The 17,613-nt window shown below is 42.1% G+C and overlaps 1 protein-coding gene and 1 pseudogene across 10 annotated transcripts in view; both read left to right on the top strand.

Moving 5' to 3' along the window:
* TRIM37 (tripartite motif containing 37) overlaps positions 1-17,613 on the top strand; it is a 171,610-nt gene that overhangs the window by 64,690 nt on the left and 89,307 nt on the right. For all 9 annotated transcript variants that reach the window (XM_051824777.3, XM_089317265.1, XM_089317264.1 and 6 more), the window contains 6 exons: positions 2,101-2,182; positions 5,912-5,988; positions 10,281-10,460; positions 13,916-14,030; positions 14,642-14,860; positions 16,270-16,406. In XM_051824777.3, the coding sequence (XP_051680737.3) occupies positions 2,101-2,182; positions 5,912-5,988; positions 10,281-10,460; positions 13,916-14,030; positions 14,642-14,860; positions 16,270-16,406 (810 nt within the window). The remainder of the gene's footprint in view (positions 1-2,100; positions 2,183-5,911; positions 5,989-10,280; positions 10,461-13,915; positions 14,031-14,641; positions 14,861-16,269; positions 16,407-17,613) is intronic.
* Positions 501-965, top strand: LOC127484381 (cytochrome c oxidase subunit 7A2, mitochondrial pseudogene; annotated as a pseudogene). The gene has a single exon (XR_016223793.1). The product of XR_016223793.1 is annotated as a cytochrome c oxidase subunit 7A2, mitochondrial pseudogene (transcript).

Genomic DNA, 17,613 nt, shown 5'->3' with positions numbered 1-17,613 from the left:
ACAGCAAAAGCCAGGTCTGGGCCAGGCAGATGCCAGAGCCAGGAACTCTATTCAGGTCTCTATGTGAGTGGTGGTGAGGCTCAAATATTTGGATCATCCCAGGCACATTACCAGGAAGCTGGATTTAAAGCTTCTGATGTCAGTATCACAACTGGCAGCTTAACCTGCTAGGCCACAATGCCAGTAACCATTTTAAAGAACAATATCCACTTAATTTTGCTGACATGAGGACTGGGAATATAGGGTCGATAAGCCCCTGTCCACCCTTCCTAGGAAATAAAAGTGGTGAGGAAGAGTCCTTTGGGATCCGTTTTTCTCAGCTCAAAGTGAGGAATTAGAGATAAGATGTCATTACTGTCAAAAATTTGTATACTTTGTAAGATGCATGTCAACCTGTTTAGCTTTTACTGCTATTTCTCTAATTAGAAGCAAACATATTAAAACAAAAGGTCTTAAGGAACTTATCTTCAAGGACAGGATGGAAGTAGGAACTAAGAATAACTAGGTTGGTTCCTGGTTGTCAGTTGTCGCGGTTGGTGGACAGTAGCGGAGCCAAGATGCTGCGAAATCTGCTGGCTCTTCATCAGATTGCCCAGAGAACCATAAGCACTGCTTCATGCAGGCATTTTGAAAATAAAGTTCCAGAGAAACAAAAGCTATTTCAGGAGGATAATGGAATTCCAGTGCATCTAAAAGGTGGGGTAGCTGATGCTCCCCTGTATAGAGCCACCATGATTCTTACAGTTGGTGGAACAGCATATGCCATATATCAGCTGGCCATGGCTTCATTTCCCAAGAAGCAGGATTGACCTGAGTCATCCCAGTAATTACTTGGTTCAGTTCCATTCAGCTCTCTATGAACCAGTAACTTGATAAATAGCTGAGCTCTTCTCTGGGGATCAATATTTATTGACTTGTACTAACTGCCACCAATAAAGCAGTCTTTACCATAAAAAAAAAAAAAATAACAAGGTCTCTAGGAGATAAACTCAAGAAGGTAATAGACAGCCAAATAAGGCCATAATGTGAGAGTTTATACCCCTTTACATTTTTTATTTTAAAAATTGATTGATTGATTTGAAAAGCAAAGTGTCAGAGAGGGACAGACAGAGCAAAGTCTTCATGTCACTGGTTCACTTCCCAAATGCCTGCAACAGCCTGGGCTGTGTTAGACCCAAGCCAGGAGCCAGGAACTCCATTCAGGTTTACTAGGTGGGTGACAGGAACCCAAGTACATAGGCGCATTAGCGAGAACCTGGCTCAAGTACCCAAGACTTGAATCCTTACTGTGATATGGGATAAGGGTGTCCCAAGTGTCCTATTGCACCACAATGACTGACCCTCTTGTGGGATAATTTTGTGGCTAAAACATAGCCTCTGTGAGATTTTCCTCCAATATATTAAGGCTTAGAACATGTTCTCTTTGTCTCTTTGTTGAAAAAGGGATAATTATACTAAAGAGAGTGAGGAAAAAACACATTCTGATTTTTTAAAAATGATTTATTTATTTATTTGAGAGGCAGAGTTACAGAGAAGGAGGTCTTCCATCCACTGGGTTCACTCCCCAAATGGCTGCAATGGGTAGAGCTGGGCCAGTCTGAGGCCAGGAGCTTCTTCCAGGTCTTCTGTGTGGATTCAGGGGCCCAAGCACTTGGGCCATCTTTTGTTGCTTTCCTAGGCCATTAGCAAGCAGCTCTGATCAGAAGTAAAGCAGCTGGGACTTGCACTGGCACCCATGTGGGATGCTGGCACCACAGGTGGAGGCTTAACCTGTTATGACACAATTCCAGCCCCTGTTGTGACACTCCTTGTTGAAGACTCCTTGTTGAAGCAGTCATTAAATTCAGGATACTGAGTAATACTTCTTTTTAAAAAATTGAAATGTATACAAGATATTATTGAATTCAGTATAATTAAATTTTATTTAAGAATACAAGTGTTTCTAAACTTATGCAGTGAAATCTTATTTGGTCATCTTCTGTTACTTTCAAATATATGACAGGATTTTAAATATATATGATAAAGAAGCTGGGTTTTGGTTTTGCCGGTTGCCATTTCTGAACAGTCTTAACCTTGAAATTTGGTTTTATTTCTCTTTAGCACTTTACGCCAGAGAGCAGATCCTGTTTACAGTCCACCTCTTCAAGTTTCAGGACTTTGCTGGAGGTTAAAAGTTTACCCAGTACGTTTTTTGTATTTCTGATAACTTTTGAAACCGAAGTGTTTCTTTTCAGGATTCTATAAAATACTAGCACACTTTTTAGTGGAGTAAGGAAATTAAGGTAATGACAATTTTGTTTCTTCATGGGGTATGTTATAAAATATATGAAAAGTTGGCCGGCGCCAAGGCTCACTAGGCTAATCCTCTGCCTGCGGGTTGTAGTCCCAGTTGGGGTGCTGGATTCTGTCCCGGTTGCTCCTCTTCCAGTCCAACTCTCTGCTGTGGCCCGGGAAGGCAGTGGGGGATGGCCCACGTGCTTGCGCCCTGCACCCACATGGGTGACCAGGAGGAAGCACCTGGCTCTTGGCTCCGGATCGGCACAGCACACCGGCCTTAGCGGCCATTTGGGGGGTGAACCAACGGAAGGAAGACCTTTCTCTTTGTCTCTCTCTCTCACTGTCTAACTCTGCCTGTCAAAAAATAAAATAAAATAAAAGAGATAATTATGAACCTTTACATAGTATTTTTTCTTTTGCTGTATTGTTAAATTTATTTTTGGTTCATAGATTCTTTTAGAAGAAATGTTTAAAATTCTTTTAAAACTCACTTGAAAAATATAGCTACTGTTGCATACTCACATGCATGATAATGTGATCCTTAACCTTTGTATTTTAAATTGGCTGATGGTGAGTCTAAGGCTATTCTTTTGGCTAGAATATGAATTGTAGTGTATGCTTTTATCCCATATTGCCTAGTTGCAGCTCTTTTTCTGATGTTAGCAACTATCAGTGCTCATTCCCTATGTCTGTTGAGTCATCAGAAGTTGCAAAATCCTCCCCAAATATTCTCATTTTACTTTATTTTTTTTCATTTATTGTAATACCATCTCAGGGATGCTTTCCTTCTTATATTTTATTACCCAATATAATAATTCAGAAAAGCAGGATTTTTTCCCCTTCATTTACCAATTTTTCTTCTTGACATACTTTTTTTTTTTTTTAAAGATTTTATTTTACTTTAGAGGTAGAGATACACAGAGAGAGAGAGAGAGAGAGGGAGGGAGAGTGAGAGAGAGAGTTCTTCCATCTTTTGTTTCACTCCCTAAATGGCTACAACTGCCAGAGCTTAGCCTATCTGAAGCCAGGAGCTTTTTCCACGTCTCCCACCTGGGTACAGAGACCCAAGAACTTGGGCCATCATCTGCTGCTTTCCCAGGCCATAGCAGAGAGCTGGGTCAGAAGAGGAGTAGCTGGGACTTAAACCGGCTTATGGGATGCCTGCACTGCAGAGGCTTATCCTACTAACCAGTGCAGCCAGGATTAGAACCATCGCCCATATGGAATGCTGGTGCTTCAGGACAGGGCTTTAACTCGCGCCACAGTGCTGACCGCCACTCCCCCCCCCCCCATGGGGTCTTAACTATTATGACAATTGTTTGTTGTTTTGTTGCATTGTTTTTTACTATAATTATGAACTCATGGATCTGTACACATTTAATCTTTCTGTGTTGGCTCCTGAATCCTTTGTTACCCTAGTAATTAGTGTCTTGTTCTCTTAGATGATAAGCTGTTCTAGGATTTTCTTACACATTTCCTACCCCAGACCCAGAATTGGCCTGGCCTTTTCTCCTTCCCTCCCCTCCCCTGCCCCTCTCCCTTTCCTCTCTCTTTTTGGCATATTGAAGCAAAATTTAATGAAGACAAGTACACCTGATATACCTGGTGGGCATTTGAAGAGAGAGCCCAGTCTGCACTCAGACTGGAGTGTTTATGAATAAGAATATGGGCCATCCATTTCTCCTCCTCCCACATCCTTTCTGGAATATTGCTGAGTAGAAGGCTTCCTGGGTATAGAATTCCTAAAATTTCCTAGAACTAATATGGACCTAATAGTTCCTTTGGTATTGGGCAGATATATTCCTTTGAGCTGTTCCCAACCATATTATTGAACAGTGATAAAACTTTTGATATGGAGATTCTGGTTTTCATCTACATTTCTTCCCTCTTGTAGCCATACAAAAGATCCACCCAACAAGTTGTTGAATAAGAAAAAGACTTTTGATTTGTAAATGCTAGTCTGCTCCCAAAGCTTGCTTCTCTTTTTCTTCCCTCACCCATCCACACAAGAATTCCCATTTCCTTGGCACCTCTTACACACACAGGCTAATATCTACCTACCTACCTTAACATTCCCTCCTCCGGAGAAGTAACCCATCATCTTATGGGGGTGGCATGGATGAAGGCCCATCTTCTGTATTTTCTTCATGGAATATAGGCATAGAGCTAGTTATGGGATTTCTTCTGTGGTGTTTGAGGGTGGCCTTGGAAAGGATTGTCTTGTGAGGTGCAGAGGGCTGATCACATTGTCCAGTAGGATAGAATAGAAGCCCTGCCTCACAGCCTTCTGGAGCCGGATGGCTTTTTTAAAATTTTTATTTATTTATTTATTTAGGATTTATCTATTTACCTGAAAGGCAGAGAGAAGGAGAGAGGTCTTCCATCTGGTGGTTCACTATACAGATGCCCGCAACAGCCAGAGCTGCACGCCTGTGCAGGAGCCCAAGGACTTGGGCCATCTTCTACTGCTTTCCCAGGCCATAGCAGAGAAGTGAATCAGAAGTGGAGCAGCTGGGACTTGAACCACTGCCCATATGGGATGCTGGCACTGCAGGTGGCAGCTTTACCTGCTATGCCAAGTGCCAGCCCCAGTTATTGTTTCTAGGCCCCTTTAGTTTTAACATGACTGTCTGTAGGTGGAGTGGTTTGTAATCATTTTTTCAGTTACTTTTTACGAAAGTTGAGTTTTTATAGATCCTCCTGACTCCAAACATGTCTAGCTTCCCTTACTGTCAACATCCTATCCCAGAGTGGTACATCCTTTATAGTTGATGAACTTGCACTGACATATTATCACCCAAAGACCATAGTGTATTAGGTTTCCCTCTATGTCTTGTACATTTTATGGGTTTTGACAAATACTATTTAGTTTTCAAAGATAAAATAACTTTATGGGCCCAGTGTTGTGGTACAGCAGGTTAAGCCACCACCTGCAACATCCACGTTCCAAATAGGTGCCTGTTGAAGTCCCTGCTGTTCCACTTTCGGTCCAACTCCCTGCTAATGCACCTGGGAAAACAGCAGATGTTTGGGCCCTTTGCCACTCACATGGGAGACCAGGATTGGGTTCCATGCTCCTGGCTTTGCCCAACCCTAGCCATTACTACCATTTGGGGAATGGACCAGAGGATGGAAGATCTGTGTGTGTGTGTGTATGTGTGTGCACACGCATGTCCATCCTTCTCTTTCTATAAGTCTTCCAAACAAGTTAAAATAAAAATGGTAAAATAATTTCAGTTAATGTGTGGCAGAGGCCCAAGTACTTGGGCCATTCTTCCTCTGCCTTCCCAAGCACATTAGTAGGAAGCTATATTGCAAGTGGAATACCTGAGACTCAAACTGTCACTCTGAAATGGGATGCTAGAGTTTTAAGCAATAGCTAAACCCACTGCTCCACTATGCTGGCCCCAAAACTCCTCTAACTCTTTTCATTGTTGTTATTTTCCTTATTTGTATTCCTTAATAAGCAACAGTTTAAAATTATTGTGAACTTAAATCTGTTGGTGTTTTTATTATTTCTTTTCTAGTTTTTAAGTTTAGAATACTGCCCAATGCAAATATAAAATGTTAATCTTTGTTTCATTATGCTTCATTTTTTACATTTAAATAAGTTTTATTTGCATTCTTTTTTTAGGATGGAAATGGAGTTGTACGTGGTTACTATTTATCTGTGTTTCTGGAACTCTCAGCTGGATTGCCTGAAACTTCTAAGTAAGTAATATAATTAAACAAGCTTAAGATGCATTTACATACATTTCACCCAGAAATTTTTATTGACGAATTTGTTAATTATTGTATTTTATGTCTATTAAGATGTATATTGGTATGGAATTCTTGACATAATATATGATGGTGTAGACTGGCAGTTCTTAAAACTGGTCTCAGGGACCATTATGTTCTTAAAATTTATTGGAAACCTGTCCGGCGCCACGGCTCAATAGGCTAATCCTCCACCTAGCGGCGCCGGCACACCGGGTTCTAGTCCCGGTCGAGGTGCCGGATTCTTTCCCAGTTGCCCCTCTTCCAGGCCAGCTCTCTGCTGTGGCCCGGGAAGGCAGTGGAGGATGGCCCAAGTGCTTGGGCCCTGCACCTGCATGGGAGACCAGGAGAAGCACCTGGCTCCTGCCACTGGATCAGCGCGGTGTGCCGGCCACAGCGCGCCAGCCGTGGCGGCCATTGGAGGGTGAACCAATGGCAAAAGGAAGACCTTTCTCTCTGTCTCTGTCTCTCACTATTCACTCTGCCTGTCAAAAAAAAAAAAAAAAAAAATTATTGGAAACCTGAAAGGATTTTTCTTTATATGAGCTAAATCTGTTATTTTCTGAATTAGAAATAAATTAGTTCCCTTCAAAAATAAACCTGTTGCATATTAATATTTTTTTGAAAAGTAACTGCCTTTTTAAAATTAAATATTTGTTGAGAGAACTTGTATTGGTTTCCATTTTTTGAGATCTGTATTGTTTGTCTCAAAAGAAAAACTATTGGAGTCTCATATTTTTTATATTTAATTTCTTTTTTTTAAAGCATTATTTTATTTATTTGAAATAGTTACAGAGAGAGAGAGAGAGCTTCCATTCTGCTTCTTCACTCCCTAAATGACCTCAATGGCCAGAGCTGAGAGAGAGAGAGAGCTTCCATTCTGCTGGTTCACTCCCTAAATGACCGCGATGGCCAGAGCTGAGCTGATCCGAAGCTAGGAGCCAGGAGCTTCTTCCAGGTCTCCCACGCGGGTTCAGGGGCCCAAGGACTTGGGCCATCTTCCACTGCTATCCCAGGCCATAGTAGAGAGCTGGACAGGAAGTGGAGCAGTCAGGTCTAGAACTAGCGCCCATATGGGATGCCAGGGCTTCAGGCCAGGGCGTTAACCCGCTGCGTCACAGCGCCAGCCTGTTGGGAACATTTTAGCCATCAGTTGGAATATCTCTCTTTCCCTGTCATCTCTCCCTGTTGATTTATTTATTTGAAAGGCAGAGTTACAAAGGGAAGGAAAGAGATCTTCCATCTGCTGGTTTACTCCTCAAATGGCTAAAATGGCTGGGTTTGGGTCAGGCTGAAGCCAGGAGCCTGGTACTCCATCCAGGTCTCCCAAGTGGGTGGCGGGGGCCCAGGAATTCAGATCATCTGTTGATGCTTTCTCAGGCATATCTTCAGGGAGCTAGATTGGAAGTGGACAGCCAGGACTGGAACCAGTACTCATATGGGATCCTTATTGCAGGTGGTGACTTAACCCACTATGCCACAATGTTGGCTCAAAGTATCCTCATATTACCAGGGATAAAGTAGCTTATTTCATAGTTATGAAATGATAGGTTAATCAAGAGCATATACTTCTAAACATGTTTATACTCCTAATAAGTGGACTTTAAGATTTATGGAACAAAAACTGATAGAATTACAAGATTTAGACAGACAGCTCTTCTCTAAATCAGTATGCCAACAAGTGGACAGAAAATCCTGAAGAATATGATTTATTGGCCCCGAGCAAGTACCAGGCACTAGGTAATACCATCAGCCAACTTGTTATTTATAGAATATTCCATCCATCAATAGTATAATACAAAGTATTCTTTAATTCACACAGAATATTTACCTGGAATGTATCTTGGGCCATAAAGCATGTCTCAGTATTCAGAAGAATTAAGATCATTTTAAGTATGTTTTCTGACCAAAATGGAATTAGATTTCAATTATAGATGTTTTGAAAATGCCTATATATTTGAAAGCTAAATAACATGCTTTAAAAATTTTATTTATTTGAAATTTGGGGTGAGGGAGGGAGGGAAAGATTGATCTATCTGCTGGTTTACTGCCCAAATGACCACAACAGCTAGGGTTGGACAAGGCCAAAGCCAGGAGCCACTTGGGTGGCAGAAACTTGAGTACTTGAGCCATCATCCTCTCTTTCCCACGTTAGTTCAGAGCTAGATTAGAAGCAGTGCAGCTGGGACTCAAACCTAAGTACTCTGATATGGGATGCAGGCATCCCAAGTGATGGCTTAGCTAAGCCACCACACCACCAGGACCACCCCAGTGTCTTTTGATGCACAACATTTTTATCTTTTTTTTTCCCTCTAAGATACATTTATTTATTTGAAAGGCAGAGTTACAGAGAGAGAGAAAGAAAGAGAGAAAGAGAGAGATCAATCTTCTTCCATTGCTGGTTACTCCCCAGATCCCTGCAAGGGCCGGCTGGGCTGATCTGAAGTGAGGAGCTTCTTCCAGGTCTGCCACTGTGGGTGTGGGGACCCAAGCACTCAGGCCATCCTCTGCCACTTTCCTAGGCAAATCAACAGGTAATTGGATCAGAAGTTTTAACAGCCGGGACTCAAACAGGCACCCATATAGGATGCTGGCACCACAGGCAGTGGCTTTACCTGCTATGCTACCGTGTCGGCCCCAATACACAACACTTTACAGACTTTTTAATCTTTTTTGTGGCATAAGCATTTTGTACAATAGAGAAGGTAGTATTTGGTGCCAGCAGTCAAGCTGTTGCTTGGGATCCCTGCATCTTAATGAGTGTCTGGGTTTAAGTCCTGTCTCTTGCTTCTGATTCTAGCTTCCTGCTAATGTGAATCCTGGGAGTCAGCAGGTGATAGTATGTGGGGCCCTGATACCTATATAGGAGACCTGGATTGAGTTTGCAAATCCAAGCTTCAGACTGGCCCAGCTCTGGCCATTGTGGGCATTTGGGGAATGAAACAGCAGATGGAAAAATCTGTCTTTGTCCTTCCTCATCTCTCTGCATTTCAAATAAAGTGAAAGTAAATGATTTTTTAAAAATATTTTTATTTGAAAGGTAGAGTTACAAACAGAGACACAGAGAAAGGTATTCTTTTTGTTTCACTCCCCAAATGGCTACAGCAGCTGGAACTGGGCCAATCTTAAGCCAGGAGCCAGGAGCTTCCTCCAGGTCTTCCAGGTGGGTGCAGGGGCCCAAGCATTTAGGCTATCCTCTACTGCCTTCCCAGGCTAAAAGCAGAGAGCTGGATCAGAAAAGGAACAGCTAGGACGTGAACTGGTACCAATATGAAATGCCGGCACTGCAGGTGGAGGCTTAGTCTACTACTCCACAGTGCCAGCCCCAGTAAATAATTTTTGAAAATACTTTATACACTAAGATGTAAATTGGAATGTACTGACTTTCCCAAATGTACTTATTTTGTGTTAGAAAATTTATATAGCCTCAAAGTTCTGAAATACGTGGTAAGTTGCTTTATTATAATTTGATTAGAAAAACAGAGTATTTAAAAATGTGTGTTTTAAAATTGTGTGGTAGTTAGCCTCAGAAGGTGTTAGAAATTACAGAATATTCATATGTGAATAAGTGTAAGTAATCAATATATGGAAAAATTTGCAGCATTGGTAGGACAGGAGTAGCTTTGAAGTACTTAAAATGTATTACATTTTTCAAGGTGCTGTTTTATATCTGGCATGTAGGTAAATTTTTTTTTTTTTTGACAGAGTTAGAGAGAGAGAGAGAGAGAGAGAGAAAGGTCTTCCCCTTTCCGTTGGTTCACCCCACAAGTGGCCACTACGGCCAGCGTGCTGCGGCTGGCGCCCTATGTGGATCCGAAGCCAGGAGCCAGGTGCTTCTTCCTGGTCTCTCATGTGGGTGCAGGGCCCAAGCACTTGGGCCATCCTCTACTGCCCTCTCGGGCCACAGCAGAGAGCTGGACTGGAAGAGGAGCAACCAAGACAGAATCTGGCGCCCCGATCGGGACTAGAACCCGGTGTGCAAGGTGCCACAGGTGGAGGATTAGCCTAGTGAGCTGTGGCACCGGCCTAAACATTTTTATGAGGAAAATAAGATCTAATGTCAGTCTTGTTTTGCCAGTATACAAATTACGGCTGGTTTTGTAAATAGTGCAATCTTTTCTGAAAAAAATGTAACTGTTACAGTGACTTAATTCTCAGGTAATTACTCCATGGCTTAATGTTTAGATGAGCCTGTTTTTCATTCTTTCTTTAACTCTATAATCATGTTCTGTTTCTCAATTTAGATATGAATATCGTGTAGAGATGGTTCACCAGTCCTGCAATGATCCCACCAAAAACATCATTCGAGAATTTGCATCTGACTTTGAGGTTGGAGAATGCTGGGGCTATAACAGATTTTTCCGTTTGGACTTACTTGCAAATGAAGGATACTTGAATCGACAGAATGATACAGTGATACTAAGGTAATAGAAAACGTGATATGGTGGCTTTTGTCACTGGGGAATAATACCTCAGAACTTTTATTTCAAAGTATTAATTTAGCAAAGATTAATATTGAAACTCATACTAGCTATAACCCCACCATTTTTAATTGTTATATTTTAGGGGTCTTGTATAGTCAGTGGATAATAAATACCAGAAATTTGTTCCATCTACAGATAGTAATTGCGTTAAAAAGGAAGCCACTAGAAATTGAGCATCCCAAATCATAAAATCGAAATCCCAAATGCTCTGAAATGAAAATTTTTGAGCACTGACCTGATACCACAAGGGGATTATTCCACACCTGATTTAATGTGACTCAGGCACACTAAAAATATTTTAAATTACCTCTTGCCATGTACCTTAAGTGTAAATGAAACATAAGTGAATTTCCTGCTTAGTTCCATTCCCAAGATATCTCTTTATGTATATAAATATAAATATAAATATAAATATAAATATAAATATAAATATATATATATCCAAATGTTCCAAAATCTGATAAAATATGGAATTTGAAACACTTCTGGTCTCAAGCATTTCAGATGAAGGATAACCATCTTATATACTCTATTAAACGTAGTAATGTCCCATTTATCTATTGAACTTTTAGCAACCTTACCATTTGAAAATCTAAGAATAGTAAAAGATTATTTTTTTCACTTTATATATTACATTTAGGTGAAAGGTTTTATAAGCTTAATTTAAAAAAATTTTTTTTAAAGATTTATTTATTTGAAAGGCAGAGTTACAGAGAGAGGTAGAGACAGAGAGGGTCTTCCAACCACTGGTTCACTCCCCAGATGGCCATAATGGCTGGAGCTGTTCCTATCTGAAACCAGGAGCCAGGAGCTTCTTCCGGGTCTCTCACGCGGGTGCAGGGGCCCAAGGACTTGGGCCACCTTCCACTGCCCTCCCAGGCCATAGCAGAGAGCTAGATTGGAAGAGGAACAGCCGGGACTATAACTGGTGCCCATATGGGGCCAGCGCCATGGCTTAATAGGCTAATCCTCCGCCTGCGGCGCTGGCACACCGGGTTCTAGTCCCAGTCGGGGTGCCGGATTCTGTCCCGGTTGCCCCTCTTCCAGGCCAGCTCTCTGCTGTGGCCCGGGAGTGCAATGGAGGATGGCACAGGTCCCTGGGCCCTGCACCAATATGGAAGACCAGGAGGAAGCCCCTGGCTCCTGGCTTTGGATCAGCACGGTGTGCCTGCCGCAATGCGCTGGCCGCAGCGGCCATTGGAGGGTAAACCAACGGTAAAGGAAGACCTTTCTCTCTGTCTCTCTCTCTCACTGTCCACTCTGCTTGTCAAAAAAAAAAAAAAAAAAAAAAAAAAAGAACTGGTGCCATATGGGATGCTGGTGCTTCAGGCCAGGGCTTTAACCTGCTGTGCCACAGCGCTGGCCCCAAAGATTTTTTTTTAAAAAGGTTTATTTATTTATTTGAGAAGTAGAGTTACAGTGAGAGGGAGAGCGAGAAAAAGAGAGAGGTCTTCCATGTGCTGGTTCACTCCCCAAGTGGCTGCAATAGCAGGAGCTGCGCCAATCCAAAGCCAAGAGCCAGGATCTTCTTCTGGGTCTTCATGCAGTTATAGGGGCCCAAGCGCCCGGCCATCTTCTTTTGCTTTCCCAGGCCGTAGCAGAGAGCTGGATTGGAAGAGGAGCAGCTGGGACTAGAACTGGCGCCCATGTGGGATGCCATAGCTGCAGGTGGAGACTTACCCACTGCGCCACAGTGCTGCCCCTTAAAGATTTATTTTTTTGAAAGGTAGAGTTAGAGAGGAGAGACAGAGAGATCTTCCATCTGCTGGTTTATTCCCCTAAGTGGTCGCAAGAGCCAGAACTGGGCGGGTCAGGAGCCAGGAGCTTCTCCTCAGTCTTCCATGTGAGTACAGAGGCCGAAGCACTTGGTCCATACTCCATTGCTTCCCCAGGCTGTAAGTAGAGAGCTGGATTGGAAGAGGAGCAGCTGGAACACGAATCAGCCCCCATATGGGATGCCAGTGCTATAGGCGGAGACTTAGCCCTCTGTGCCACAGCGCTGTCCTCTGTAATAGCTATACAGATAAGTTGCTGTGGGGTTTGTTCAGAGGGGTCTTTTAGTTATCCTGTTATTCATAATACTTATTTAGTGATTGTTCAAAATTTAAACCTCATTGAATTAATAATTCTAGTAAAGTTTTATTTGTACTTATTAAAACATTAAGGTTTTTCTTTTTCCTTCTCTTTTTTGACAGGCAGAGTTAGACAGTGAGAGACAGAGAGAAAGGTCTTCCTTCTGTTGGTTCACCCCCCAAATGGCCAGGAGCCAGGTGCTTCCTCCTGGTCTCCCATGCAGGTGCAGGGCCCAAGTACTTGGGCCATCCTCCACTGCCCTCCCGGGCCACAGCAGAGAGCTGGACTGGAAGAGGAGCAACTGGGATAGAACTGGTGCCCCAACTGGGACTAGAACCCGGAGTGCCAGCGCCGCAGGTTGAGGATTAGCCTAGTGAGCCACGGCACCGGCCAACATTAAGGTTTTTCTATGTATATAAATACCTTTTTCTTTTACTAAAAGAGAAAGTTAAGTTTTACCTTTTTAAAATATTTTTAACTGACATGAAAATTGTGTATTTTTTTTTTTTCAAAAATTTATTTGGAATGCAGAGTTACAGAGAGAAGGAAAGACAGAGAGAGAAACCTTTCATCCACTGATTCACTTCCCAAATGGCTGCAATAGCCCAGACTAGGCCAGGCTGAAGCCAGGAGGCAGGAGCTTCCTCCAGTCTCACAGGGGCCCAAATGCTTGGGTCATCTTACACTACTTTCCTAGGTGTATTAGCGGGGAGCTGGATTGGAAGTGAAGTAGCCAGGACTCAAACCTGTAACCACATGGGAAGCTGGCACTACAGGCTGTGGCTTTAACCCACTGAGCCACAGCAGATTTATATTAGAACATATAAATCTTCAGAGGATAATAAAGCAGTCCTCCGTGGTTGAGGAGCAGGAAATATGAGAACATGAGATAGAATAGAGAAATCCAAAGAACTACACTTAAATTTAACATATTTGGCTAGGAACAGACACAGGCATGAAAAGGAGCAGAAAAGCATTATCTTCTCCTTCCTACATAATGTGGCCTTATCTTCTCTTTATCATCATTGTGTTTGAACTGCATTTTTATTATACATGTGCTTTAGTAGGTTAGGTCAGAGCTTAACCATAAAATGTTACTTCTTTAGAAAAGTACATTGTGAGTTTAGACAAGTGATTTTTGAGAACCTAATGTCATTATAATTTGTGGACTACATGTATAATTCTGAGCAGTGAATTGCAGGAGCTCTGAGCGCATTAGAATATTTGTTGTATAACATAACCAAAAAAGCTAAAATTAGAATCATCTAGCTTAGTAGTATTTTGCTGTTGGAATTATTTTTTATGTTGAGCTGTTTTTTAAGGTTTCAGGTACGTTCACCTACTTTTTTCCAAAAATGCCGGGACCAGCACTGGTATATTACTCAGTTGGAAGGTGCACAAACAAGTTACATACAACAAATAAACAATCTTAAAGAGGTAAGGAAATAACATGTTTTACTATTTTGGGCCTATTGTATTTATAATTATATTTTAGATACTTATTGCTGCGTATAATTTTGTAGGACGAAATCCACTTATCCTTTCCCCATCCTTAACACATTTGAGCCTCTAATTCTGCATCATACAGTTGAATAAATACTGACTACATAGGTCTGTGTAAATTCAACTTAAATTTTAGGATGTAATTCCTTAAGTGCAGTAGCCCCATTTTAAGAGCTTTTATTGCACACTGCAGATATAGAACATTTCCCTTATCACATAGAGTTGTTTTACATAGCCATGCTGTAGTTTGAGGTCAGTTCTTGTTGTGTGTCTCAGTGATTTAGATAATCCTCTTATGTAAGAAAAATATGAATAAAAATGTGCTTTCAGAGATTTTCATGTTAAGTGTTCTATTTCACACTGCCATTTATTCACTATATACTTTGCTCATTGTATATGTTGCTTGGTCTGGATATGAAAGGATAAGGATCAGAATAAATAGGGTAATTTATTTTGTTAGACATTTTTCTCAAAACTTAGGTAGAAGGAGATAAGAGAGATAGTATGTGTTATGCCTAATGTTTGTGCTGTTCTTGTTTTAAAAGAGACTTACCATTGAACTATCTCGAACTCAGAAATCAAGAGATTTATCACCACCAGATAATCATCTTAGCCCCCAAAATGATGACACTCCTGATGTTCGAGCTAAGAAGTCTGGGTCATGCTCTGACATTCTTCTCAAAGGTGGTTCTACTGCAGCTTGTCTAAGAGAGGCCAAAGAGGATGACGAAGATGAGGAGAAGATTCAAAATGAAGATTACCATGTAATAGGCCAGTTTTTGATTAATTTTGTGTTTGATAAGAGGCAAAAATAGGATCATGATTTCTAATATACAATTGTAGGAGGAACAAGATACTGAAAATTCTTATTGATTTTCATGTGTTTTTTTAAAACAATATTTATACGAAAGGCAGAGTGACAAAGAGAGGAGAGGCAGAGAAAGAGAAATCTTTGACCCACTGGTTCACTCCCCAAATGGTCCCAACAGCCAGGTCTAGACCAGGTCAAAGTCAGGAGCCCTAAACTCTACTGTGGCCTCTCACTGGGTAGCAGGGTTATCTTCCTGTCTTCCCAAGCACGTTAGCAGGAAGCTGAATCAGAAGCAGAGTGGCTGAGACCTAATCAGCATTCTAATACGGGGATTCTGGCATCACAAGCAGTAGCTTAACCTACTATACCACAGTGCCCACCCCATTATTATTATTATTATTATTATTATTATTATTAAATATTTATTTATTTATTTGAAAGAGTTACACAGAGAGAAGGAGAAGCAGAGAGAGAGAGAGAGAGAGGTCTTCCATCCGCTGGTTCACTCCCCAGCTGGCCACAATAGCCAGAGCTGTGGCTATCCAAAACCAGGAGCCAGGAGCTTCTTCCCAGTCTTCCATGTGGGGGTGCAGGGGCCCAAGGACTTGGACCATCTTCTACTGCTTTCCCAGGCCATAGCAGAGAGCTGGATCGGAAGTGGAACAGCTGGGTCTCGAACTGGTGCCCATATGAGATGCTGGCACTGCAGGTGGCAGCTTTACCCGCTACACCACAGCGCCGGCCCCCATAATTATTATTTTTAAGTAAGATGGGGTTGCAGAGATAAGTGAAGGTTTTTTGGTAGTTACTTTTAAGATGGGAGGCTTTAGTTTTGTGGTAAAATAAAAATACCTGTGGGGAGAGAGATTGAAGATGAAATTAAGCTCATTGGTAAACTAAGAGGATTATAGGAGTTGCAATGAAGCAGTTCACCTTTGATGGATTGAGTAAAAGGAAAGGTAGTGTTTTGCATGAAGGACAGCTGAAAAGTTGGGGAAGTTATGCTTAATAACCTCAATTTTTTTTCCGTGCAGATAGGTGACATGATTATTTAATGACCTTAAGGATGATAAAAATTAAGTAGGACTTGAATGCTTACTTGAAACATTGGTCTGTGAGAAACCTTTCTGGAAGCTGATGTGGAATATCTGAAGCATTTCCAGTCACAGGTCCTAGCTGAAACTGGTACCCAGAAATTAGTGGTGGGGCCAGTCAGTGTGGTTGTGTAATTTTTCCCCATGGGACTCAGCAGCCTTGCCACAGGAGCAGGGATTAGAATTCTGTTAACTGTGTTGTTCTTTGGTTCTTGGTCATGGCCTGGGCATTCGGAATGGATATCTTGTTTGCTTTGCTTTGATCTAGCATGAGCTTTCAGATGGAGATCTGGATCTTGATCTTGTTGGTGAAGATGAAGTAAATCACCTTGATGGCAGCAGTTCTTCTGCTAGTTCCACAGCAACAAGTAACACAGAAGAAAATGACATTGATGAAGAAACTATGTGAGTGTCCCACAGTAACTGCCAGTACAAAGCAATCAAGTGGTGATTATTAGAAGCATACTCACTAATTTAGACTTGAAAGTGGGAATATTCACTGGTTTTTTTCTAGTAATGGAGTATCATATATAAATAAAGGAATTTGAAGGAAGGACTGAATCAGTAGAGTTTCTTCCCTCTCATCTCTGGATTCTTTTTTTTTTAAAGCTTTATTTATTTCAAAGAGAGAAAGAGAGAGAGAAAGAGAGAGATCTTCCATCTGCTGGTTCATTCCGCAAATGGCCACAAAAAATGGGCTGGGTCAGGCCGAAACCAGGAGCTTCATCTGGGTCTCCTACGTGGGTGCAGGGGCCCAAGGACTTGGTGCATTAGCAGGGAGCTGGATCGGAAGTTGAGCAGCTGGGACTCCAACCAATGCCCATATGGGATGCCAGTTTTGCAGGTGGTAGCTTTACCAAGTACACCACAGCACTGGCCCCTCATCTCTGCAGTCTAAGCAAGAAGTTTTTATTTTAAAATTTTTATTATTACTTTTTAAGGATTTATTTATTTGAAAAGGAGTGTGTGAGAGAGAGATCTTCCATCTGCTGGTTCACTCCCCACATGCCCACTCCAGCGGGAGCTGGGCAAGGTGGAATCCAGGATCCAAGAACTGCATCTGGGTCTCACACATGGGTGACAAGAAGTTAATTATTTTGACCAGTATCTACTGCCTCCCAGGTGCATTAGCAGCAAACTAGTTTGGAGCCAGAGAGTAACTGGGTCTTGAACCAGTACTCTGATATAGGCATAAGAGCAGCCTAAGCAGTGGCTTGACCCACTGTACTATCTCTTTTATTTATTTATTTATTTATTTATTTTATTTTATTTATTTATTTATTTTTTTGACAGGCAGAGTGGACAGTGAGAGAGAGAGAGACAGAGAGAAAGGTCTTCCTTTGTCGTTGGTTCACCTTCCAAAGGCCGTTGTGGCTGGTGCGCTGTGGCCGGTGCACCACGCTGATCCGAAGGCAGGAGCCAGGTGCTTCTCCTGGTCTCCCATAGGGTGCAGGGCCCAAGGACTTGGGCCATCCTCCACTGCACTCCCGGGCCATAGCAGAGAGCTGGCCTGGAAGAGGGGCAACCAGGACAGAATCCGGCGCCCCGATTGGGACTAGAACCTGGTGTGCCGGTGCCGCTAGGCGGAGGATTAGCCTATTGAGCCGTGGCA

Source organism: Oryctolagus cuniculus, chromosome 17 (genome assembly GCF_051225735.1).
Source record: "Oryctolagus cuniculus isolate XC-2025 breed Fujian yellow rabbit chromosome 17, ASM5122573v1, whole genome shotgun sequence".
NCBI classification, from domain to species: domain Eukaryota; kingdom Metazoa; phylum Chordata; class Mammalia; order Lagomorpha; family Leporidae; genus Oryctolagus; species Oryctolagus cuniculus.
The sequence above is the reverse complement of the archived record's forward strand: the minus strand, read 5'-3'. Positions and strand labels throughout refer to the sequence as shown.